At 44.5% G+C, this 26485-nt stretch overlaps 3 protein-coding genes across 3 annotated transcripts; 1 reads left to right on the forward strand and 2 right to left on the reverse strand.

Moving 5' to 3' along the window:
* Positions 1-4962: 4962 nt before the first annotated feature.
* On the reverse strand, positions 4963-6667 carry LOC133925285 (probable membrane-associated kinase regulator 2). The gene is made up of 2 exons (XM_062371235.1): positions 5398-6667; positions 4963-5298 (listed from the first exon to the last, which is right to left on the reverse strand). Exons 1-2 carry the CDS (start codon positions 6476-6478, stop codon positions 5219-5221), a joined length of 1161 nt encoding a protein of 386 aa, XP_062227219.1. The 5' UTR covers positions 6479-6667; the 3' UTR covers positions 4963-5218.
* Positions 6668-16280: 9613 nt separating this feature from the next.
* LOC133925364 (reticulon-like protein B1) lies at positions 16281-18478 on the forward strand. The gene is made up of 5 exons (XM_062371331.1): positions 16281-16631; positions 17335-17515; positions 17633-17774; positions 17862-17931; positions 18031-18478. Exons 1-5 carry the CDS (start codon positions 16355-16357, stop codon positions 18195-18197), a joined length of 837 nt encoding a protein of 278 aa, XP_062227315.1. The 5' UTR covers positions 16281-16354; the 3' UTR covers positions 18198-18478.
* A 711-nt stretch (positions 18479-19189) lies between these two features.
* On the reverse strand, positions 19190-25766 carry LOC133925453 (uncharacterized). Its single transcript, XM_062371397.1, has 15 exons — positions 25277-25766; positions 24413-24534; positions 24231-24319; positions 24124-24162; positions 23816-23909; positions 22937-22979; positions 22703-22803; positions 21543-22101; positions 21380-21467; positions 20957-21142; positions 20272-20840; positions 20025-20163; positions 19864-19932; positions 19658-19777; positions 19190-19524 (listed from the first exon to the last, which is right to left on the reverse strand). Exons 1-15 carry the CDS (start codon positions 25486-25488, stop codon positions 19411-19413), a joined length of 2544 nt encoding a protein of 847 aa, XP_062227381.1. The 5' UTR covers positions 25489-25766; the 3' UTR covers positions 19190-19410.
* Between the last annotated feature and the right edge of the window lie 719 nt (positions 25767-26485).

Genomic DNA, 26485 nt, shown 5'->3' on the forward strand with positions numbered 1-26485 from the left:
AATATTCGAAAGTAATATATTTCTGGAATGTTATACTCAGACTCAACTATATAAGAAGGGGAAGTGGTACGTCCAAAGGGGAGATCCGAGGCCAGGGGAGAGCCATTGAACCAAAGAAAGTAAGAAGCCGGACAAGCAATACATAGCAAGTCTAATCTGATAGGAGCAGATACAACTCATTGACATCCACAACATAGTCGTGACATGATTAGATTCATCCGACAAAAGAATTTAGAATACAAGAGAACTCTCTAAGATCATTAGGATTAGATCTAGACATATACTCGCTATAATATTACTACCTAAACTTGAGGCAACAAAGTTAGCAAAATCATTGTTCTTTGTGATATGCTCTGTATATTTTTCTTGCTTAGAGGCAATGCTCCGTTCTGGTTTTTTTTCTCGAGAACATGTTTCATTAAACAATCAATGCTCTATTCTGTGCATGAGTACCCCATACGTTTGCTTGATTAGAATACAATAGGATATACTCCAGGACGCATAGCATTGGATTAATTTGCTTCATTATCTGTGGGCCGTAAGAGCAAAACGTGGCACAGTGGTTTACATTCATGCTTAAATATGGACATCGATATTGCATAAACTTCATCTTCTGGAACTAAGAGCACAAGTTAATTTAAGGACCGGATTGACAGAGCTTTTGATCTAAAAATTCTTGAAGTAGGATATTTCTAGCTTTAAAAATTCGTAAGCTGAAGCTATGAATACATTTAATGTGTTTAGATGAGTTATTTCTATTTCTATTTCAGTCTAAAAATAAAGATTTAAATTACCTTATCTTACTCTACAAATTAAAGATCTGATATAAAATTAGAAACTGGAATCCTTGCCAAACAAAGCCTAAACCTCCCGTTCCATTGTACACTGCTCGCGCTGGCTAGCGTAGATTGCAAGCAAGCCCAGATCTGCTGAATCTTTCCACTTGAAGATATGCTCCGTCAGTAACGTTCTCTCTTTTTTCCAAAAATAATAATGATCACAAATGCTATCTGCAAGATCGCACGCGTGCCTGCTATAGTTAGTCCAGGTACAGTACCCTGCCCTGCATCTCGTGTTACAATTAATCTGCACGGATGAGTTCTGAGTATTCCATTAACCATGTGGGTGTCCGTGACTGATGTGCCATTCCTCTGTGCCCGAGACGGATCCGTAGTGTTGGGAGAGTGGACAGAAGTCACAGGAGTTGTTTCCTGCAGCGAGCACAGGCAAGAGATCGACAGCCTCTGCGCGCACGGCGGACGGCAGCAGCCGACGACAGACGCACGAAAAGGATAGTCTGACTCTGATTGCACATGGTTCTGAAATGAATCCTCGCTTCACATCTACAGTGTTTTTTTTACTGGATTGAACACCACCACGAAACTTGTATTAAGCCATCTTCAGTAGCTATCTTAAATTTTTATCCGTAAAATACTATTACAGCATCACATATTACTATTACAGCATCTCTTATTTTTTATCTTAGCAGCTACCCTATTTTTTACCTTCTACTTCTCTTTTTCTCTCTCTGGTCCCGTTGTCAACCTCTGCAAACAGCGTTGCTACGGTACCTACGGGGTTTTTCTCCCTCCGACCTCACTATCAGCCTCTATAAACAGTACTGCTACAGTGGTGCACCCGTAAAACACTATACCATCTATAAATCTGCTGCAAATTTGAGGGTCTACTGGAGTTGATCTTACCAAACGGAGTAGTAGGATAACATTTTTTAGAAGTCGCCGTTCAGTCAGACACGTAGCTCTAATTGGGCAAGTTATCATCCAACAGATGTCTTTACCTGCAGTAGTTGTTCATTTGACGTGCATATGCATGATACGAGCATACCAACGCAGTGAGAACAGAACTAGTTTTGTTTTGTTTTTTTGGCGAACGCGGACGGGCTCTGCCGATCCCACTAAGAAAGGAAAGAGAGATTTTGTACAAACAACCGCACTGTGATAAGAACTAGCTATCGTCGAAGCAGCTTGATGCCAACGCCTGACAATAAGAATCCGAGGGATCGGAACTCTACTCAAGTTGCCAAGATCTCAATCCAGTATAATAAAACTTGCAACAAAATCACTGTCGAACGCTGTGATTTTGCCCTGGCCACTCCACAGTTTGCTACGTACTTGTATTCCACATTGCCCGCAGATTAGCAGTAATGGTTATGTTCTGTCGTTGCCTAGGAAGAACAGCTTCAGATGTTGTAAGCATTTTTTTTTTCCAAAGTGAAGACCCACACTATGCAGCTGTACAGGAGCTGCATAGCGTCTCTAGAGGTGAGAGTCGGGGATCGAACCCGGGTCTCTCACCTGAGAGCAGCCTTGAGGAACCACTAGGTTCGGCTGCCCTCTTAGATGTTGTAAGCATTAACCCCAGGATATCGTTTTTTCTTTCTTTCTTTCCGCAACAGTGAGGGTTGGTAATTTGGTATTGTATTGGTACTGCCCTCTCTCCTGTTCATGGCATGGTGTCGCGTTGCATGCTGTGTCTTCTCTCTCATTCAAGCTCACTCTCATTGTCGACGAGATGTGAACACTGCCGATAGATTTGTATGAAAAAGGATAGAGATACATGTACGGCACAGAAGGATTATCGTACAATAGATATGTATTCATACATGTTCGAACTCGAGATCGATAGCCGTTGGAGACGGCATTTTTGCCGCTTACCTTTCCAACCGTACGTTTGCCACGTGAGAGCGCCGGCAAAACACTCCAATGGAGACGACATTTGAGATTTACCACTCGCTACAGGAAAGCTGGAGCTGGCTTCAAAGCCAAATTTGCCGTCGAGTTGGGGGCTCCCGTATCACTATTTGTGAGTATACGTGTGGGTTCAGGGGAGAAGGAGAGAAATGAAATGTAGAAAATATTATGTCTTTTAGAGATGAAAAAAATAGTGAACACTATAATAATATTAAAAGATGTTATAATACTATTATAAAAAATGATTTTTTTAGAATTTCTGTTAAAAACTGCCTAAGAGGGAGACGAGTTACCACTACCGTACAGCCCCCTCCTTCGGTGTAGCTGAATCATGGAAGAGCAAGCTCTGCGCCTCTGCCAGCAGCACATGGTGCCCTACCACACGTACGTACGCCATAAAGCTGCAGAGGGGGCACAGCGCTCCTCAAGCAGTGGTAGGATAGCACATTGACTTGGTTAAGAAAAAGGATATAAGTAAGGCATCGATACTTAATGCTGACTGATACTCCCTCCGGTTTTTTTATTTTTCAAAATCTTCGACGTGCAAAATTGATCAGTATATTTTATTAGAATATAGTTATAATATCTAATAAAAATATAATATTATGAAAATATTTTTTAAGATAAATCTATATGTATAATTTTTATGTTTTCAAACTAAATATTTTAGAAGTAATTGATGGTCAAAATTTTAAAAGTTTAACCAAATTTTTGTTAAAATGTTAAGTATTTATGACCGAAGAAAGTAGTAGCATTGCTGTCTACGTTTTGACCCACATATTAAAAAAAACTAGAGAGATATCTTGAAGTCATTGCATTAAGGTTGAGAAAAAGATCTAAAAACCAGCTACAAACTGCACGCTATCGCTAAGCGACCACAAACCCAAAAAACACACAGCGAAAGACTTTCTTTTTTGCAAGAATCAGAATTTAAGTTCTTGTTGGTAGCCTCACACCTCCGTGCTATTCTCACGTTCTATGCCAATAGTTTTGTTTGGTGATCGTTTCCTGCAGCGAAGTGATGCGATTTCATTCTGTAGATCATCTCGGCGTCAGTACTTTGATACTCCCATTTCCTGCTTCGAGAATATTTTGATGCTGAATGGGACGTGCCTTCTCCAGAGAAAAAAAACAAAACTAGATATATGTATTAAATTAAATTGGTGAAAGCGGAAAGAGGTCAGCATCATCAGGACGGAGTAGTAGGGGGCACTTGACACTTGACTAGGATGGATGCATCAGGAATTGGATGGACTTGCATTGGAGGCACTACCTCTAAACTCTAGAGACAAATCCGGCATCCTGGGACCTCACTCGGTTTCTGAAATCATTAGCTACCGTTTGGAGCAAAACGTCGGGGAAGTAGCGGGGTAGAAACATTATCCAATAAAATCCTGTATGGTTTCGAAATGGAAAAAGAAATCAGATGGCCAGCTGATAGGCTGTGTAGCTACAACCGGAGATGTACCACCTGAAGACCTCATGGAAATGATATAGCACCAACTCGGCCATGGTATACTCGCTGTTGGGTCGCATAGAGATCTCCGGCCGAGGCAGCAGGTGACGGGTAGAAAATTCCGCATGCAGTGCATCCAGCCTCCATCGATTCGAACCACGCTGGCTGTGGCAGGCAGGCATCTAGTTGGAGTAGTGCAGATGTAAAAAAGTCAATGCGATTCTGCAATCTTGCCGGGTTTATGAATCTGATGCGTGGGTACGAACGAAAGCCCGTCAGCACCGGGAGGGAGGCGACACAAAGCCACTCCCTTCACCTCCGAGCTAGCCTTTCGCGGGAACCGAGGCTGCCGCTACCTGCGCCCCGGCTCCGACGCGACGGCAGAGAGCAGTGTGCCGCGCCCGCGCCGGGCCGGGCAAAACAACAAGGCGATGGACGTCGGAGGGGACGGAAAGGCCGAAAAGAGCGGCAGATTTGGGACTCTCGCTGTCACTCCTCACACGTCTTGCCATTCTCGATCGGGGTCGGCCGGAAACAAAACAAAGCTCCAACCTTTTCCTCCTGCTGCTTGGCTTGGCTTCCTTTCCCCAACTCCATACCCACAGGGCAGCGTGCTGCCGTCCGACACACAGACACACGACGCAGCCGTCTTTTCTCAGCGAAAGAAATGCTACTACTGAATCCTACAACTACACGGTCCTACACTACACTACACTACACTACACCTATCCGTTGTTCCAACCGGCCCAAAAATGTGAACAAGTATTTCTAACAAGGTACACAGAGGAGGAGCAATTTACTAGAAAGGCGATTTCACATGGGGGATGGGCAATATTTTACATCGAGAGAGCATGAACGTAGTAGGTACTAAAACTATGAGTTCATCGCGGCACGGAAGACAGATCTTTTGGCCACGTTAAGACAAGGAAGAGAGCACACATGCACGCTTTTTTTTTAATACGGCATCATGAGGCTAATAACACTACTAGCATCTACCTTAATACTACTTGATCACCGTTCATCTTTGTATCAGCGGATCGGACGACCCGCGTCAAGCGCCGTCGTTGGTGTCGGCCCTCCCGTCCCTCGGGTCGCTCATCGTCATGGACCGCGCCGGCGGCGACTCGGACCCTACGGTTTTTGCATGCAAGTACAGAGATGCCATCAGCCATTAGGTTGCTGCTGCTGCTGCTGCAGTGTCACTGGAAGGTGGGCCATCCGTTCATGTACCTTTGGAGGCGTTGAAGGAGCGCTTGCAGTGGGCGATAGCGCTCTGGATGCCGTCCTGCAGCTGCAGCAGCGAGTCATCCCGGCGCTGCGGCTGCGGAGTGGACGGGGGAGGCGGCGAGGGCGCGGCGGCCACGGCGGAGGACGCGGAGCGGCTCTTGCCGAGCCGCTTGCACACCTGCTTCAGACCGGCCGGGACGCTGGCGCGGGGGGCGCGCACGCCGCAGGCGACGACGACTGGCTGCGGCGCCGGGGCCGGGGCCGCCAAGGACGGAGGCTGGGACGGGGTGGGGGAAGGCGCAGGGGAAGGTTCGTGCTCGGCGTCCGTCTCCTCGCCCTCGCTGGCGCCGGCGAAGCGGAGGCGCTCGCCGTAGCGGCGGGAGACCTTGACGTAGAGCGGCCTGATCTTGTTCAGGTACTTGAGGAGCACCTCCTTCACGAAGAGCCGCTCCTCGGCGGTGATTGCCGCCGCATCCTGGGGCTGCGCTGCCTGGACCGCCGCGGGCTTGTCTGCGCCGGCGCCGGCGTCGGAGCTGCGAGAGCTGTTGTCGCGCGTGAAGAGCGACACGAGGGGCGCGTCGTCCACCCGGAACTTTATCAAGAACCGGTTCACCTTCGCCGCCGGTGCGCCGCCACCGTTGCTCTCCCCCGGGACGGGGACCTTCGGCTTCCTCAGCTTCAGCAGCAGCACGCGGAACTTGGTCGCCGGCCGGAGGAACGACGCCGGCGGCGGAGCAACCTCGGCCGCCTCCGCGTCGTCCTTCCCGTCGCCGGGTTCCTCGCCCGGCGCCACCGCGTCCACGGCCACCACCTCGCCACCGGACGCGACGTCGTCGCCAGAGACGGCAAAGTTGAACTCGACCCTCTCCTCCTCCGCGTCGGACGCGGCGCTCTCGTCGCCGGGCACCGCGAACTCAAGATCGAAGAAGGAGGTGGCGTCGTCAACGTCCCCACCGCCACCTGTACCTCCACCTCCGCCGTCTTCACACACCGACGCAGCTATGGTCGTGGTGGGCACAGGCGCGCGCTGGTTGCCGGCAACCGCGCCGCCGCGCAAGTACTTGAGGAAGCTGAAGGACTCCATGGCGCACAGAGGAACAGAGCTCACTCGCTCCCGACTCCTCGACAGTCAATTCTTCTTGCTCACTCAGTTCCAAGCCCAACTACTCCCTACTTGACTCTCAACACTAAAAAAAAAGACTCTTGTCTGGGGAGCCTTTTGAGGTGAGGTGAGGTGAGGCGTGAGCAGTGAGCACTGAGCAGGCGGAGGACGACAAGGTTGTGGTGGTGGCGTTGCGGCATCAATGACAAATAGATGAGCAGCAGACAGGCCCGTACCAAACATTTTCAAGGACCTGTGCTAAATTTAAAATGAGCCCACAAAAAAATCATTACCTAAAAAAATAGTATTATTATAACTAGCAGGGAACTCATATTAATATCGTAACTAGTCTCACCATAATATTTTATCATAATAATCTTTAATTAAAAATTAGTCTATTTAGTTTTTTACGAGATTAGTGTCATTTAATTATAAAATACATAAAATTATGTTAATAGAAAAGAAAATTATTTATGCTTCAAACTTTATCCAAATCGTATACGTATATTGTTTCTGTTTGTATATGTTTTGATCAACTATCAAAATTGTTTATCAGATGTAGGCAGTCCAACCAGAATCAGAATAAGTTTGACTTACCTACATAATGTACCTTGCCTGCTGTCTGCTTGATGTGATGAATTTGAGCTAAACGGTGTTTCTTCATCTATTATCTTTATAAGAATTTTATTTTATTTATTTTATGAATTTTAGCTATTGAGTAATTGTATTTTATATAGATTCTTTATTCAAGTATTTAATTTTTTATAATAATTTATTTTTTTATAATACTATATTTGATATGGATCGTTATTTTTCTATTCTAACCTCAATTTTAATTATTATTTATTTTATTTTATTTGGACTTTTTATTTAGATATTTTGCTTCCCAAACTGTATGGAAATCGAACGGATAATTCTCTACAATTTTAATTCTAAATTAGATATTAATTAATTATATTTGATATGGATTTTTTGGTTTCCGAATTTAGCTATTTATTAATCATATTTGATATGTGCTCTTTAGTTTAATTTAGACAGTTAATTGTTCATAACAATGAGTTGTCTAGATTCTTTTCTTTTTTCGATTAACGTGATAATTTTATGACAATGAGGGTAAATATGATGACTTTTTTTCTCTTTAAATAATAATATAATAGATCATATTTTTACATTATAGGGAATGACGTACCGTATGTCAATTCACTTCAGACAACTTGATTGATATGGCAATTTTGTGAATTGAGGATGTCAAATTAGCATAAAGGCTTTGTCAAAACATATAAGATTAATCCTTTGGATCTTTGCAAGTTTTATCGTGTTTTAAATCCTAAAGTTCTTATTGGATGAATCTAATCATGACACGATTTATATTGTGAATCTCAATAGATTGTTTCTGCTCCTATCCAACCAATTTTACTCTGTGTTGCTTGTCTGATTTCTCGCTTGGAATCTCCTTGCCTGTCCTGGAATTTGGTTCCCCTTTGGACGCTTCCCTCACCATCTTATATAGTCGGAGTCAAGGAGATGTAACATACTCGGAATCACCTACTGCAATTTTTCTAGGTTGTATTACTTTTAAATATTTGAAAGACTTCCTTCTAATATAGGGATCGTTTATGTGTAGAACACGATAAAATATATGAAATATTTGCACATGCCTTATTTTATCTCATGCTATGAAACCGATCATATTGGATGAAAAAAATGTGTATGATGGTGACATATCTATAGGATATATTATATTTTTAGTAAAATTTTAATTATTTAATTTATAATTCCTCATCACCCACCCCTATTTCATGTTTACAACCAAGGGAACCAACAACAAAGATGTCACCATCAATCCTAACAAATAATATCTTACCATAACAACCAGATATACTCCAACAACTAAGAGGAGAAAGGAGAAAGAACCAACCACCAGTCCACCACTACCATCAAAACTAGGTTGCTTTTAAGTAGTAAATATTCCAATTCTGTTTTCTCAAATTTTCTTTTGGAAAACAGAAACCCAAATTCTGTTGGCACTGGATGTGCAACTCACGCTTTGGATCACATAGAACGGCATGCCGTGCTGAACTGAACAGGGGATGTTAGGGTAGAGGTGGGTGGAAGATCGGAGAAGGAGCGTGACAGAGAAGTTTATCCAGAGAAGAAGAGAGGAGATGGGAAGAACAGCTGCATCTTCCCATTCAGAGTTCTATTCTCAGTTGCCTTCTTTCTTGCCCCTTCCGCAAGTTCTATCTCCCCTTTTATACATAGTGCTCCTGGGCCAAGCCCAAACTCACGCACTCACCCAGTCGTCACCCGTTACACGCTTGTTTGGAGTCGTCCTGCGTCCAGAGCGCAGTATGTCACGCGTCTGTCGTCGTGCTGCTTCAGAGCTGCCGGGTCGCGCCGCTGGTGGTGTTGGTGTTGGTGTTGTAACATCCCCCTCCCCTTGAGAGCCTGCTTGACCCCAAGCAGGTGCAAAGGGGAATCGTTGGCGCAATGCTTCCGCATCCTCCCATGTGGCGAGTGCCGGTGATGAAGAAGACCACTGTATGAGCACTTGGGCGATGGTGGAGGATCCGCGCTTAATCAGCCGCGTCTGAAGAATACGCTCTGGTATCTGCAATGGCATGTTAGTTGCAGGTAACATAGGAACAGCCTCACCTTTGAATCCAATGGCTGGCTTGAGTTGAGAGACGTGAAATACAGGATGGATCGTGCTGGTTGATGGCAACTCCAATTTGTATGCAACTGAGCCAACCTTGGTCAGTATGCGATAAGGGCCGAAGTATTTGAAAGCTAGTTTGTGATTGGCGCGAACTGCAACTGAAGATTGCACATAGGGTTGCAGCTTCAAGTAGACGAAATCACCCACCGCAAAGTGTCGCTCAGTGCGATGTTTATCCGCCTGTACTTTCATGCGTTGTTGGGCACGGACCAAGTGTTGATGAAGCAGGCGATTGATCAATGTGCGCTCAGACAACCAAGTAGCCAAATCAGTGACAGCACAATTGGATGGGTCCTCAATGCCAAGATGTCTTGGTGAATGGCCATACAGGACTTCAAATGGGAATTTGTCAAGAGTGGAATGAAAACTGGTATTATACCAGTATTCTGCTTGGGAAATCCAACTGCTCCACTTCCTGGGACAAGTATGAACAAAGCATCGCAGGTAAGTCTCAATGCACTGATTCAAGCGCTCTGTTTGGCCATCCGTTTGCGGATGATACGCCGAGCTCATTCTCAATTTGGTGCCAGCGAGTTTGAAGAGTTCTTGCCAAAACAGACTAGTGAAAATCCGGTCGCGATCCGAGATAATTGACAATGGTAAGCCATGCAATTTGTAAATATGATCCATGAACAGCTGAGCAATTTTGGATGTTGTAAAGGGGTGGCTAACAGGGAGAAAATGACCATATCGGGAGAACTTGTCCACTACAATCAGTAGAGCATTATAGCGACCAGATTGAGGTAGTCCTTCAATGAAGTCCATAGCAATAATCTGCCAAGCTTGTGTAGGAACTGGTAGAGGTTGCAGAAGTCCAGGTAAGCGAGTGCGATCCGGTTTAGCTTGCTGACATGTGTGGCAAGATTTGATTGCATTGTGAATTTGTGATTTCATGCCTTTCCAAACAAAAATCTTCTTGATGCGACGATATGTCACAGGAAAGCCGGAATGGCCGCCAAGAGCACTATCATGCAGTGCATGAATGATTTTGTTTTGCAGTTCGGGATTGTGTCCAATCCAAATGCGATTCTTGTAGCGAATCAGACCTTGTTGCAATGTGTAGGGTCCTGCAGATGGTTGAGTTGCTAAATCAGTGAGCAATACTTGGGTTTGAGGGTCATTTGCATAACCTGTTACCACCTCCTGTAACCATGTGGGTTGGCAAGTAGATATGGCATGGAGCTGTGTTGTCGGACAAGGGTGGCGAGAGAGAGCATCAGCTACCCGATTGTCACAACCCTTTTTATACACAATACGATATTGAAGTCCAAGTAATTTTGTGAATACTTTCTGTTGCCAAGGAGTGTTTAGTCGCTGTTCATTAAGATAAGACAGGCTGCACTGATCTGTATGAATGACGAATTCAGCATGGTGAAGGTACTGACGCCATTGTTCCACTGCAAGCAGTATAGATAAGTATTCCTTCTCATATGTGGAAAGACCACGTGTACGAGGCCCCAAAGACTTGCTAACAAAGGCTAATGGGTGGCCCTCCTGCATCAGGACAGCTCCCACACCCACTTCACTGGCATCTGTTTCAATGTGAAAGGGCTTGCTGAAATCCGGCAATGCGAGTACAGGTGCTGAAACTAAGGCTGCTTTCAGAGTTTGAAACGCTGTTTCAGTATGGGAAGTCCAAATGAAAATAGCTCTCTTGCGTAGAAGGTCAGTGAGAGGTCTACTGATGGAACCGAAATTACGGACAAATTTGCGATAATAGCCGGCCAAACCCAGAAAGCTACGAAGTTCCTTGACAGTTTGGGGTACAGGCCAATCACGCACAGCAGCAACTTTGGCCGGATCAGTGTGCACGCCATCAGTACTAACAACATGGCCCAAGTAAGCAATGCTTTGTTGAGCGAAAGAACATTTGGACAATTTTACCTTCCATTGATCACGGCGCAATAATTGTAGAACTTGCTCAAGATGGTCCAAGTGATCCTGGAAGGTCGGACTATAGACCAAGATGTCATCGAAGAAGACCAAAACGCATTTGCGCAAGAGGGACGTCAAAGTGTTGTTCATAGCACGAAGAAATGTGGCTGGCGCACCTGTAAGACCAAATGCCATGACACGAAACTCATAATGCCCTGAATGAGTTTGAAATGATGTCTTGAACTCATCACCAGGATGGAGGCGAATTTGATGATACCCAGCACGAAGGTCCAGTCGAGAAAACCATCTGGCGTCGGTCAATTCATCCAGAAATTCATCAATTACCGGTACTGGATACTTAGTTTTGATGGAGAGTGCATTTAACTGACGATAATCCACACAAAATCTCCAGCCACCATCTTTCTTCTTCACTAATAAGACTGGCGAAGAGAATTCACTGTGACTGATCTGAATAATCCCTTGTTGAAGCATAGTTTGAATTTGTGTCTCAATTTCAGTCTTGAGAGTAGGTGAGTATCTATAGGGTCGAATGGAGACAGGTCTGGCGCCAGGAAGCAGTGGAATTTTATGATCACAGTGTCTGGGAGGTGGTAGTCCCGTAGGTTCCTCAAATATATCATTGTAATTGATCAAAAGAGATTGGACTGCTGATGGCCACTGTGTGAGATCCGGCAATGAAGGTTCTACTGACACTGGCATCAGTTGAAGTACAGCACACTCACACTGATCAGTTGGCAGGCCTTGGAATGTAATCCAGTGACCCTCATACGAAATTGTCAGAGATTTAGTAGCCCAGTTAATCTTCATAGGACTGAATCGTTCCAACCAATCCATACCAATTATGGCACCATAAGAGATAAGTGGCAGTATCTTGAATGAAGTATGAAACTCAGTACCTTGAATAGACCATTGCGGGTTGAGGAGCTCAGTAGTGCACTGTATTATATGGCCATTAGCTACTTGTACTCGAATTGGTCGCATGAGATCAGTAACACCTTGTAATTGCTTTGCAATAGTTGTACTCAAGAAAGAATGGGAACTACCAGAGTCTATGAGGAGTAAGATTTCAATACCCTGAATATGGCCAATTAACTTCAGAGTTTTTGCGGAGTCCTGACCTGAAAATGCTGCACAGGATAGCTGAAAGAGATTACTGTCCGGTATGTCATCGCCCAGCTCAGAGACAGACCCACCACCGAACATATCCCACAGTTCTTGCACTGCATTGAGTTGCACAGTAGAATTGCATCTGTGATCTCGGCTCCATTTCTCTGCACAACGATAACAGAGGCCACGTGTGCGACGATATGCGCGTAAGGCTGCCATCTTGTCGTCAGATGCTGGAGACCGTGCACTGTCAAGACTCCGACGGTCCTCTACAGATGGTGCTGGCGGCTGCTTGGAGTGTGGAGGAAGTGGTAGTGGTAGGGCACCCCGTGGTGTGGATCGCGCAGCTGTAGACCACTCTTGTTGCCGGCCATCATGACGACGGCTCGGATCGGTGACCTCTTCCTGCAAAGCAGCCAACACGCAAGCAGTATCCAAATCGGGTGGTCGCTGAATAAGAACAACGGATTTGAGGTCATCGCGTAAACCATCCACATAGCGTGTTGTATAATAAAGAGGATCGGGATGGGATTCATATGCTGATAACTGATCGACCAATTCAACAAAACGATCACTATACTCCTTCACTGAATCTGTTTGCCTAATAGCAAATAACTGACGAATGAGGTGCTCATGTTGGTCCCGACCGAAGCGATGGTGGAGCAAGGCACATAACTCACGCCATGTGAGATGACTAACACGATGGTTGATGGATTGCAACCAACGCGCAGCCACTCCTGTCAAATGCATCGATGCGACCCGCATCCAGAAGGATGGATCCACACCAAACATATCAAAATATTTTTCACACCGGCTTTGCCATAATCGAGGATTTTCACCGTCAAACTCAGGGAAATGCATCTTAGGAAGTTTGTAGCTCACAGAACCACTAGTGAACGACGAACGAATCGAGGCACCAGAAGTATGCATTTGAGTATGGCAAATCGGTGATGTGGAATGCTGGTTACCTGTGACCGGGAGCGGTGTAAGGGTGGTGACCGACCCAAACACTGGCTCCCGGTGAGAGTGGTGCTCGCGGTGCCCATGAGGGTCGACGGTCGGTTCTCCGGCAGGTGGGCGCGCGGCGACCGTCTCAGGGTGGAGGAGCAGACCGGGGGAGGCTTGAGGTGGATCGAGCACAATGCGGCCGACTTGTTTGCGCAGAGCGGAAACATCGAGGCGCAGTGTTTCCACCGTTGCTTCAATCTGAGGTTTCCATGAGTCGATGGCGGATGCGATCTCATCCACCTGCTTGAAGCGCTCCACGATCGTGTTGTCGACGCCATCAAGTCGTTGCTCGATCGCATCAAAGCGTTTCGCCAACTCGTCGGCGAGCAGCTTGATCTGCGGTTCCATCGCGCCGGCCTTCTTCTGGAAGCGAGTGAAGTGTGGATGAGGCTCCAGCGCGCACAGGATCGGTTGAATCTGATACCAGGTTGTTAGGGTAGAGGTGGGTGGAAGATCGGAGAAGGAGCGTGACAGAGAAGTTTATCCAGAGAAGAAGAGAGGAGATGGGAAGAACAGCTGCATCTTCCCATTCAGAGTTCTATTCTCAGTTGCCTTCTTTCTTGCCCCTTCCGCAAGTTCTATCTCCCCTTTTATACATAGTGCTCCTGGGCCAAGCCCAAACTCACGCACTCACCCAGTCGTCACCCGTTACACGCTTGTTTGGAGTCGTCCTGCGTCCAGAGCGCAGTATGTCACGCGTCTGTCGTCGTGCTGCTTCAGAGCTGCCGGGTCGCGCCGCTGGTGGTGTTGGTGTTGTAACAGGGGACCACGGTCAGTGCTAGTGAATAGGAAAAAAAAATGAAAGCCAGCTGATCATCATTCTGAATATGCAAAGGAGAGAATTTACCTTGGGATTTGCGTTTGGTGGAACGAATGAAAACGAATCCATCCCTGCATGAGCTCATGTAATGCTGCACCGTATGAAGTATGAACTTGGGTGAGAAACTGACATCACGTGAATAGCACTGGGATGGCATCCTCAGCTAAAGGTGCCATGGCGCCGTTCCATTCCCGAACCGTGGATGGACCAACGTCCAACGATCGTGGCGTCCAATATCATGCAGCCACTCCTAAACAACGCCCCGAAGAAGCCATCAAGCTACCCACGGATCACAAACAACCTTTGCATGTTCGGCCACGGGGACGTGCTCCTGACATTCCGGTTCTGATATTTCGGTGATTCAGGAAGAGATTAAAAATAGAGTTTTATTATTAAATATAAATCGTATATATCTAATTTTTTTAGTTTTTCTTTTAAACCAATATATACAATATATATATACATATAGAACCTCTAGATTTTGAGAGCTGGGACGGCCGCTCCCCTCGACCCCCAGACCGGCGGCCCTGGACGTGCTGTACAATTGCGAGCTCGTAAAGCTCTGGAAGACCATCATGCCGTTCTGACGAGAACATGATGTGCTCTCGAGATCTGCATGCCAGACGAACGCAAACACCGGCCGCCGGCGCTGGGACTTGTGACGCTGAAGATTTGATCTGTTAATCATTTGATATGAATGGAGAATCTGCAATACTGCGTCTTCAGTCTTTCTCTTCACATCTTCTTGTTTTCTTTTCAAGATATTGCAGTGCCAGACGATCATGGTCAGTTTCTCAAAAAAAAAAAAAAGTCAGTGTCACAACAGACACTTCAAACTATTGCAAGTTGATTTTGTGAGTTACGAAGTTGTCTATTCAGGCATGTCGTTTTTTTAATTTATTCAGCTGTGTCCTTTTTTCTGGATATTCAGTTATGTCCTTAGCATACTTTACTCGCAACAGTATAAGAATATTGCGTCGTTTTCGTCTTGGCTTGGCAATAAAGTATACAAATTAACCTGGACCAAATTGGCTTGCTTGGGTTTGGTTTGCCATGGTTAGTGAACGTAAAGGCTGGGAAGGCAAGTACTCGGTCGGGCCGGAGGCCCAAGACAAGATTCCAGACAGATTAAGCTCGGAACTTCCGACGACGGTGTTGATGTGGCCAACGTGTGAATTCTGAGCCCATCCATCTGTTTCGGGACTACAATTTTTAAGATTCTTGTTTGTAACAAAATGCGTGTTAGTTTCATAAAGCCACAATACACGTTTAGCCAAAAAAAAATGACACTGGTTTAAATTGCAAAGAGATGATGCTACTAGTTGCAGCACAGACACTTTGATTATACCAGACGTACTCCGGTTGTGGTAGAGTTTATGGCATGATAGTTAGCTACAACGAGAATCGTGTCGGTGTCGCGCTCGATTTCGACCAAAACGCATAAAATGGCAGTATGGCACTGATTCATTTTTCTTCCAAACTAGTGTGCTCCAAGCATTATTCTCTAACTCAGCACCGAAAGCACTCAGCCAACTAAGGAAGACAATCCTACCTAGGTACCAGCACAAGATTTTGTCCATGGGCATAGCGGGTTAGGTACCCGTGAAGTCATAGGTTGAGCACAAATATTATAATCTACCCATAAGTACCCACGTGTATACACATTAAGCGTCCCACTCCTGATCCAATCCATCTATATCTCTAACCTTAACACACACATAGCACTAACTAGTAACTCTAAGCTGTAAACGCTCCACGCTAACCCTTAGCCGTCGCCCACCGCTCCTCACCCCTAGGCGGCCAGACCCCAACCAGCCATCGTCCCCAACTCGCTATCATCCTTAGGTGCCGCCCCTAGCCACGACACTACATCGTCGCCTGCATAGACTCATCTTTACCCAGTCACCTCGCGGCGCCACAGACCCTACCACCCCCAGGTACCCACCCAACCCTTGCCTTTTCCTCTTCACAACTTGATCTCAAAGTTGTTGGTCATATACCCACGGGTGGCATGCATATTTAGGGTATCCGACAGATATGACAATTCGGATCTTAAATCAGATACGGATCTATTTTACTCCCAATCGATCCGACCCGTTACCATACCTATAGCCAACGCACCCCGCCGTTCACCCCGATCCACCGCACTCGGTCCCTTTCCACCGTCCAATCCAAATCTGACGTCCCTGATTTCCCCATCATTGTAAACCCTATAAAAGCGCCGCCACACCAACTCGCTCAGATCTGCTCCATCAACACACGCTCCTCTCCTCTCCCTTTCCCACGGAGCAGTGCGAGGGTTTCGAACATGGCGGAGCAGCCGCACGCGGAGGGCGCGAGCCCCAAGTCCGAAACCCTAATGGAGAAGATCGCCGACAAGCTCCACGTCGGCGGCGGCGACTCCTCCTCGTCGTCCTCGGACTCCGACAACGACGAGCGCCCGCTCCCCTCGGCGCCGCCCGCGGCCGCCGAGGTCAAACCCTCCTCCGACTCCGCCGCGGCCGCGGCGGCCGAGGCCAAGGCCAAGGTGTTCCGCCTCTTCGGACGCGAGCAACCGATCCACAGGGTCCTCGGCGGCGGCAAACGTATGGTTCTGTTAATGATCTAGATAATGCTCTGATTATTTCTTTGTGGTTTTGCCTTCAAGTCTGTAGATCGGATCTGGGTGGGTTTGAGTCCTTGGGTTGCAGACTAGATCTGATTGCTTACGTTTCCGGGAATGGGAAAGTAGGGTTTTAGGAGGTAGCCGGTTGTTTAGATCGGCGGGGTTAATCACATTGGGATCTTGAGCCTCCTTAAAAAATGGAGGCAAACTCTTGCTTCGAATTTGATCAATGCAGGTTGATCACATATTCCCTATCACATAGTGATGCATCTATACTTGTCGCTCTTGAGTTTGTCTAGCTGAACAAGCTAACAATTATTTTGAAATGTCTAGTCAGGTAATACAAAAATGATAGCCTTAGATTTGTAAGGCCATCTCCAACCGAATCCCTTCGCGATTCCTGTTCCTTTCAGCGTTCCAACGGTTTTCCTTTGCGGTTGTGAAGGAACCTTATCACACTGCGTCTTTGTGCCCGATTACATATTAAATGCAAACGAATGACAAACACAGCACCATTCACTTATCAGTATATGTCAATGGCTGATATTCACCTGTCTTAGACTTGAACCCATTTTTTTCTGCATCAAGGTGCATTGTCTGGTGATCGAGGTGTAATGGCATTGTGTGACCTGATTATCTGTTGTTGTACCTGCTGTGTTCATTTCAGTTCTCTATTTCTGCAGCTGCTGATGTGTTCCTGTGGAGGAACAGGAACATCTCTGCTGGAGTACTTGGTGGTGCCACTGCAACCTGGATCCTGTTTGAATTGCTTGGCTACCATCTTCTAACTTTCGTTTGCCATGGTCTCATATTCTCTCTGGGTGTTCTCTTTCTCTGGTCTAACGCCTCCTCGTTCATCAACAAGTGAGATTTCATTCCAATGTCATAAGCTGCACAAATGATAAAGATACAAGTTTGTTCATTGCAAGTTAGATGGACATAGATTTCCTTAATGATGTAAAGTCCTGCCCTTTATTTTAGGTCTCCCCCACGGATCCCAGAGGTGATTATTCCTGAAGATCTGGTTGTCAACATTGCACTATCTACTCGTTATGAGATCAACAGGGCATTTGCCAATCTTCGTCAGATTGCTCTTGGCCGGGACATAAAGAAGTTCCTTATGGTACGTTTACCATGTCATTGCCTATGCTGAACAATGGTTCTTACAGCAAACTGGATTCATCTCATTTATCTTTCTTGCAACTTTTAGGTGATTGCTGGGCTTTGGTTGCTTTCTGTTATTGGGAGCTGCTGCAACTTCTTGACCTTGGTTTACATTGGTAAGGGATGCAATCAACTCAGAGAGAACCTTGTTTCTTAACACCTCTTCTAAGTATCTACTTGGCTGACACTGGATCCTCTTCTCTTATGCAAAACAGTCTTTGTGGTGCTGCACACAGTCCCTGTTCTGTACGAAAAGTATGAGGATCACATTGACTCTTACGGTGAGAAGGGGTGGGTGGAAGTTAAGAAGCAGTACGCCGTGTTCAATGCTAAGGTTCTGAGCAAAGTACCAAGGGGCCCCGCGAAAGACAAGAAGTACTAGAAACAAGTGGTTCAGTGGTACTCGGTAGGGAATGCTAGCAAGTGGTTCGAGTTCCTCGGCTCAGGAGGCATCACGACTGCCCTTGTGTTACGAGCGCCAATGTGCCACCTATTGCCTTGTATTATGTATGGCTCTTTTGTTGTTTAGTCTTGATGGGAGTAGCCGAATAGCTTTGCCCTAGAGCAGTGACGCAGATGCAGCCTGCGATTTTCTGTACTGCTGTTTGATTTTTGATCTACATACTGTACGATGCCGCATGCCAATGGTATTGTTTCTGCAACGATTTTTGTGCCACTTACGTTGATGCAGTTTGGACTTTGATGATATTTTTGGACTTTTGTTGAGCTTGGGTACCATCTACTCATTACTACCGTGGCTTTGGTGAAAGAACTTATTATCTTGTTCTGGTTGTACTACTAGTGCTCAGTTTGTTGTGCGTTGAACATTGCTATTTGTCTGGGTTTGTAGTCTTTAGGGCTTGTCTGGGTGGATGGTGGTTAGGCACACACAATCCTTTCGCATTTTCCAATCGATCCAGGAGCAAGGGACTTGCCCTGCCACCTATCCAAACAAGCCTTCTAAGTGAAAGTGATATGGAGGGCTGGGGCTTACATTTACAGGTGTATGCTACATACATTCATTTGCCTTTGAGGTGCTTAGTACAAAGTCCTTGCTCCCCTGTGCAAACGAATTGTTCCCCGACACATTGACGAAAATGAATTCATCTCTAGAGCAACTCCTTTAGTCCAACTGGAAGCATTGGTAATAACTCTGAAACCGTGGTTCATCAGATGCACTCTGCTTCTTTGCACATCTACGACTTGTTGAAACTTGCCGCGCGACACATATGGGAGTATGAACTTCATGACAGTAAACAGAACCGATGTTTGCAGTACAGGAAACCTCACAGGCATCTGATTGCACTTGTTTTTACAGCCAACCACAACCTACCAGTTTAACTGTACAAAAAGCATGGTGTGAACAAGCAAACCAAAGAAAAACTGCACCGCAGATTCATTATTAGTGTATACAACAACCTGCACAGGCAAACTTCAATTTAGGTGGATATAAAGTGTTCTTTCATGTTTGAACCAGCTTTTCTAGCCAGATTTCTTGCCCCCCAACACCACCCATTCATCCTCATGGCTTTTTTTCTCATCTACCCTAGTTTTCAAATCATGTTCATACATTCTGCGTGTGACATTCAGATAGTTCAGAGGAAGTATGTCAGTTGTTGCTTCTTTCTGGAGCCTCCTTCACCATACAACTCATTCCATTGCCTCAGTTCACTCATTATGGCACCTTCAGCAGCAAAACTTGCTGCCACCTGCATTTGAGAGTTTAAGAGTATTAACAAGTTTTGACGTCAAGCCGCCAGTTATCCAGTTTCATGTTTACATGTTTTATGTGCTTGCATATGTCTTCAAATTCCACTTGATCAGATAAAAAGATGGATTCACCTGGTTCTTTGCTTCTTTCAAATCTGTCATGTTTAATGGCCTTAGAATGATTGCCTCCTCCTTTTCTTTCTTCTTTGGAAGATCTGATGGAGTTTCTCCTTTTTCACGCTTCATCTTCTCCTAGAGATATTGAGAATAAAGGTTACATAATGAATTCACACAATTCATCATGAGTTAAATGCTAAGTATGGTTGTGGTTTGATTACCAGCTCCTTCTTTCTTTCCTTCTGGATCAGCTCCCTCACAGGGCGATATGCTGCCGTGGTGCACAGGTTCTGTTACAGTGCAATCTAAGTCAGCAAAGGAGTTTTTCTTTTCTTTTTGGTATGCGTGTGGATGACATGTATTCATGTTTCATGATACTGACCTTGAGATCACTGCCACTATATCCTTCTGTCATGGTTGCTAGCTCCTTAAAGTCCAGCCCTTCATCAACTTTCTCCTTTGACAAAAGCCTCCTCATAATCAATTCCCGACTTCCCATTGACGGCAGACCAACCATGATTCTGTTAAAGAAAGAGAACACACCTCAGACATAGAACAATGGAATGGTTCTGTTACAAATTCAGGGATGGATGAACGTAACTAGCGTCTAGCAGGGAAAATATACAAACCTTCTCTCGAACCTACGAATGATAGCCTCATCAAGATCGAAAGGCCGATTGGTCGCAGCAAGAACAAGAATTCTTTGATCTGGTCTTGACAAGAGGCCATCCCAGTGTGTCATAAACTCATTCTTGATCTTTCTCATTGCCTCATGCTCTCCAGCTCTGTTCCGCTGCCCAAGCATGCTATCAACTTCATCGACAAAAATGATAGTTGGTGATACTTTAGCAGCTAATGTGAACAATGCTCTAACGTTCTTTTCGTCTTCACCAAACCACTTTGACGTGATAGTTGACATAGAGACATTTATAAAACTTGCTTGAGCTTCATTTGCAATAGCCTTGGCCAGCATCGTCTTACCAGTTCCCGGAGGACCGAAAAGTAATATACCTCTGCAAGGCTTAAGAAGACCCCCTTTGAAGAGGTCAGGCCGTCGAAGAGGGAGCATGACAAGCTCTTGAAGGGATTCTTTGATATCATCTAAGGCACCAATATCATCAAATGAAACTCCGATTTCATTAGCAGGTATCACTTCTGGTCTGATACGCTTTTCAAACTCATTATCTGGTGGCACTTCCTAATTGAAAAAAAGAAAGTACAGATTGGTAAATTAGTTTCCCGAGACATGCAGAAAATAACATAAACCGGCTAATAATGCTATTTACTGAAACATGCAACCCGTAATGCTATTACCGGTGCTTTTGCAGCTGGAGGGGGATTATCCTTCTTCTCCAATTTCTCTGGTTCTGGTTTGCTCTCAACAGCAGCAGCAGCAGCAGTGGAAGCAGCAGAAGCAGGAGGACGTACCGGTAGCAGCGAATTTGCAGGTTTTGTTTCTGATTTTTTTGCAGCAGTTGGAGCAATCCCCTTTTCAGCAACCTATATATTGGAAGTATGATATGCGAACACATACAATTTATAAATGATTTTTTGAACAAGTAAAACAAGAATATCTAGGAGGAACTAGGTATTTGTGTATCAAGAAGAAAATAAGGCAAACTTGTGTGGTGGTGGGGTGTGCAGTGTACACCCACTGACCCATACCTCCCTATTAGTAGTGTATATCTGTTATTTAAATCATAATAATCAACTTGGAAGAAAAAGAATCGAATAAACCTTTGAAGCATCACCAGTCACTTCCAACTTCACGGTGTCCTTATCACTCATCTTGTTCTCTTGAAAAATTTCCAATGCATGGGACAAGCTGTGCCATGAATGAGTCATAAACCGAGGAAGAAATGAAGAGATCAACAGACAAATATACCAAGATGCTAACTACCTTTCTGTAGATAGAACTAATTTTCCATTTCGGTACTCCGGATTTTTGTTATTCATCATGTGATAAGAAACTGCAGATACCACAATCTCCTCTATGTACTTACTAAGGACCATTGTATCAGATAGGCATATTGAGCCCAAATCATCACACTCGAGGTCATTTTCTGCGAGGACTTCTGTAATATGATTCCGGTTATCTTGAAATTGAATCATCTTCATGTCTTCTTCTAATTGGGAGTTCCAACTTACAAGATGGTTCTCATTTTCAGGTGCCTTGATTTCGATATTATATGGAAATAAAACAGTTAGTCTTTTGTCCAACTCTTCATCACTATCCATTTCTACAATCCTTGAGCCGAGGACTAGTACTGGCCCTTCAAGTTTGTTTAGTAATTTTTCAAACAGGAGATACATTTTTGGGGACTTCTGAAGAAACTTCTCAACATCTCTTATGTAGAGTACAATTGGGCTCTTCTTAGATACTGAAAGAAGAACCTTGTACACCGCTTGTACTAAAATTTTCTCGTCAAAAGTCCAGCTGCTAGCACGTCTGAGAGGAGCTGCATTTTTTTTATTAAACATGACCACGAGAACAGAAAAGTTGCATAGTTAACGAGAACAGAAAAGTTGCATAGTTCAAAGTAACGATGCGGCAAGAAATAACGAAGGTAATAGCTGCACTAGAAATAGCAATGGGACAACCTATTTGTTCATTCCCTCCATGTTCATTCAGTTCACATGTTCTTGTTTGCTTATTTTCAACTATGTGCATGAAACAGTGTTATCTGTAGAAAAAAACTTGACACGCAAGCATATTTGTTAATTCCTTCCAAGTTGAATTATTGAAATGTACAGGATACTGAAAGCAATGAGGTGCATTGACAAAGAGAACAAAAGTAGACTACTACTTATCGGTTTGTATTTACTACAGTACCATAATTCTAGATCAGACTTTTACCTTGCAAGTCATAAATTAATACAAGATCACGATTTGACATGCTAAGCAAGCAATATAAATGAGAGACTACCGGTAATGATAGACAACAGTTCTATGAATATTTTGGTCAGTTCATAATTGGTAAATAGGAAAACTAAGAATTTATTCAGGGACATGAATTTTATTCTGCGCCATTATATTCTTTCAAAAGAACATGCTATGACCTGGATTACTTGAAGAGCCCTGAGATGACAGGCTACTCATATCGGATGAAGTAGATGCATTTCTTCTGAGCTTCGATAAGCTGCTCATACTTTCAGAACTCCTGGAAAATTGCATAAAGCAGAGCATACAAAAACAGTAAATGAGTTCTAGTATCTCTGTTTCTGTAACAGGTCCACTAAATCTTAGCTATCTTTTTTTTTTCGAGAATAAAAGAAAGCTTAATTTTCTCAGACCTTAGTTTCATGTTTGTCATGCTGCTTTGTCTACGTATAGCTCCTGTGACAAAAGCCAAAGTAAGTTAATAAATAACAGCTAAATTTACAAACTACTAAAAGGACAAAAGCCAAAGTAAGTTAATAAACATACAACTAAATTTATGAACTACTAAAAGAACAGTGTTCAGTTGTGATGTTTTCTTCAGTACATGCATGCAAAGTGAATTCAGTTATACACTGAAAGAGATGAATAACTTTTTGTAGCAGCATTCAGTATAAATAGCGGCTAACATCAGATGTTCTTCAGTCCTTGCATGGAAGTGAATTCAGTTATACAATGAAAGCAACGAATTGTTTTTTGTAGCAGCATTCAGTATAAATAGCGGTTACTGATGTTAAGTCAAATGCATTACTTCAGTGCATTGCGAGCATTAGCTGAATTTCAAACAGAAGCCTAACTAATTCTGTTGATTTTCTCACGAATCATAATTCTCCATAAGTCTGTCGCTTTGTACTTCTGCCATTTTTCCATAGAAATTGGTGCACAGCAGGACGCAAGTACATATTATGTCAAAGGATGAGAAAAGGCATACAATATTTCTCTCTAAATAATCAGGTTCTCAGATAACTAAGAACAACAAGAATAGGAATGACTTCATAATTTCAGCTATGCAATATGTGAAGTCAGAGTGATATATGCATCAAAGTAGATGTTTCATTCGGTTTGTACAAGGAGAATAGCACCCGGAAGTTTACATCAACTGTTAATCGCTGATCTGAGTTCTACAGGTTCAGTTAAAAAACTGAAATAGACTACTACAGCACCAAGCAAAACCTTGTGTATCACTGCAGAATAATGATGAGTTGAACGATATTTACTAAATGGCCAAGTGTCACCTTTGGTTTGCTCCTTTTGTGGAAGAATTGAAAGAGATCCAATATATCCGGACACACGTTCTAGCGTTGTCTCAGAGATGGACCTTTTAAACGGCTGATAAGAAGAAATTTTTCTTCAGTTAGCAATAAATATAGACCTGACAATCTGTGAAGTGTTGAAAAGTTCAGGCTTGGCAATGATGTGCAGACATATTACACCACACCACCAGCAATTTCTATTTAACTACATCCGAAGACTGACGACTGTATGGGGATAATATGTCCGATTTCAAGATGAAACTAACAACAGAAGCGTTTAAAGGTCTTACCGGCTCTGTGCTGCCACCAGTGCCATATTTGCTATGGATCTGTAAGGAAGAACATTCTAGAACATCAACATATTTTGCGCATGAATGGAAATGCCAGCCAAACTCACCTTTATAAGAAAATCTGTAGGATCTAGCAAGAGCAATTTTGCTTCAAAATAGTGCGCAAGCGCCTTGGCGAGCATCTGCTGGTAAAGCTCTTCAAAACAGGAACTTGGTCTTAACTTAGTCTGAAGCAGAAATAAAATGATCGATCAAGTAAGTAATCACTTTCACACAGAATATAATTTACCTGCAGGGCCTGACAGCAGAATTGCACGACTAGCTGGAGCAAGATTTCTGGTGTATTTAGAGATTTCTGCTTGCTTTAAGTGAACGTACGCAGCGCTTGTCAGCACAACACGTGTTTGCTCACTGCAAATTGGAATCGGAGGTAAAAACGTAGGGGGATGAGAAGATGAAATGAAAAGCAAAAATGTGATTTAAAAAAAAAACACAGAAGAAAACAGAGCTCGCAGCGTGCAACCCATCATTCATCATCCAGTAACATCACTCTTTTATCAGTAAACTGATACTATAAAGAACTTTTATTTTTCATCAAAGGATCGACCTTTTTTGTGAAGGGAAAACAACCAAACATAGCAAAACCGTTTCTTTACATGTTCATCCTTTTAAAGCGATTTTTGTGACCACCTGTGAGATGTGTTTGGTTTTGTCCTACAAACGAGAAAAACTCGAAAAAGGCTATGAAAGAACATCATCTGGATCACTGTCTCGAGCAACAGCGTTCAGAGGCAGAGTTCCTCACCTAACCCCTGAGACTGAAGAAGAATGAAGATGACACACACTTTTCGCTATCTTTTCCTTGTCTGTTTCAGAAAATATGCAGTTTATCTGTATGTCTCATGCAGCATGTGCACGAGCAAATCACACAAACAAGGACCCCCCCCCCCCCCCCAAAAAAAACATCAAAAGAGCGATCCGAAGTTCCGAACTATGCAACAAGGTGACGCAACAGTTCTCGGTTCCATGAAACGAACACAGAGAGTGATGTGCAGACTGACACATGCAGTAGCACCTCCTGCTTTACTTCATTCGTGTGGAATTGTTGGATCGGGAGGCGGCAGACGATGCAAGGGAGGAGGCTGCGGCGAACCTGAGGTAGTATGGGAACTCGTCGAAGGTGGCCTTGCTTTCGGCGCCGTCGACCACGAGTCGCCTGAGCTCCTGCTCCACCCGCTCGACCGTGACCCCGGCCCGCGCGGTCCCTCCCCCGCCGCCGGCCCAGGGCGCGGACGCCAGCCCCAGCCCCACCCCGACCCCGATCCCGATGCCCAACGCCGACATCACGACGCTCTTCCCCTCCATGCCTGCCTGCCTGCCTAACTCCGGCGATCCAACGACGACGCTGCAACACCTGTGCGGGAGGGCGGGTCGCAGATTGGCTAAAAGAGGGGGGAGGGATGAGCGCGCGCGCGGCAACGGGTGGCTTGGCGAGATGGAGGGGGCAGGGGGAGGGTGGCGCAAGTGGCGGTCCTCTGCTCGTTGCCGTTGCAGGCTTCTCGTTCCTCCTTCGCTCTCTCCGCGTCGGGGCACGTGTAATGTCCTCCTGCAATAGCAATACACGTACGCTGCGCTGCCTGCAGCTGAGAAAAACTGGAGATAGGCTGGAGAGTGTCAGTCCCAAGGTTTGGCGGCACACGGATCGAACCGGATAGTCACTGAACATATCTGGATCTGGATGGGTCATGGTGTCCGGTGACATCCCCATTGCCAATGCTTAATAATATGGCATATTAAAAAAAAAAATTTCGGCATTCTTTCGCCGGGGCTCCCAAGGTTTGGCGGAATCATGTAATGTAATGTAATATAATGCATTGCATTGGTGCATCATCTATTTGATCTGGGTACCAAGTCATCGTGCATGAGCATTGAGCGGGCACAAATAAATTTCTTTTGCGTCCCAGAATAAGGCTATGTATGTTTCAGCTCAAGATTATAATAAATTAGTTTATTTATTTTAAATTAAAACAAACAATTAGTTTATTTGTACAGATTATTATAAGGTGAAATTCAGATTATAATAATCTCATAAACTGTGAAAAAGAGCTTATTTTAGTATTTACTGTATTACCTATCAAATTTAGGAAAAATTACCCATCAATGCTACTCCCCTCACTCTACACCCGAATCTCCCGTTTCCTATTAAGAGTATTGCAGACTTTTACTAATAATCTAAATTATTGTTGCTAAACAGCTCACAACTTATTTCCTCTAATTTATCATAATACAACTTATTATAATCTATCATCTATAAACTGTTTATTATAATACTAAACTAAAACAAACAGGGTCTAAGGCGTGA

Source organism: Phragmites australis, chromosome 1, assembly GCF_958298935.1.
Source record: "Phragmites australis chromosome 1, lpPhrAust1.1, whole genome shotgun sequence".
Classification (NCBI taxonomy): domain Eukaryota; kingdom Viridiplantae; phylum Streptophyta; class Magnoliopsida; order Poales; family Poaceae; genus Phragmites; species Phragmites australis.

Excerpts from the sequence above, each read along its gene's own strand:
- LOC133925285 (XM_062371235.1), bottom strand. The coding sequence starts at position 6,478 with ATGGAGTCCTTCAGCTTCCTCAAGTACTTGCGCGGCGGCGCGGTTGCC. Across the intron at positions 5,299-5,397 it reads CTCCTTCAACGCCTCCAAAG|GGTCCGAGTCGCCGCCGGCG; the intron begins GTACATGAACGG and ends CAAAAACCGTAG.
- LOC133925364 (XM_062371331.1), top strand. The coding sequence starts at position 16,355 with ATGGCGGAGCAGCCGCACGCGGAGGGCGCGAGCCCCAAGTCCGAAACC. Across the intron at positions 16,632-17,334 it reads GGTCCTCGGCGGCGGCAAAC|CTGCTGATGTGTTCCTGTGG; the intron begins GTATGGTTCTGT and ends CTATTTCTGCAG. Across the intron at positions 17,516-17,632 it reads GCCTCCTCGTTCATCAACAA|GTCTCCCCCACGGATCCCAG; the intron begins GTGAGATTTCAT and ends CCTTTATTTTAG.
- LOC133925453 (XM_062371397.1), bottom strand. The coding sequence starts at position 25,488 with ATGGAGGGGAAGAGCGTCGTGATGTCGGCGTTGGGCATCGGGATCGGG. Across the intron at positions 23,910-24,123 it reads CTGGTGGCAGCACAGAGCCG|CCGTTTAAAAGGTCCATCTC; the intron begins GTAAGACCTTTA and ends TCTTCTTATCAG. Across the intron at positions 22,804-22,936 it reads ATGACAAACATGAAACTAAG|GAGTTCTGAAAGTATGAGCA; the intron begins GTCTGAGAAAAT and ends GCAATTTTCCAG.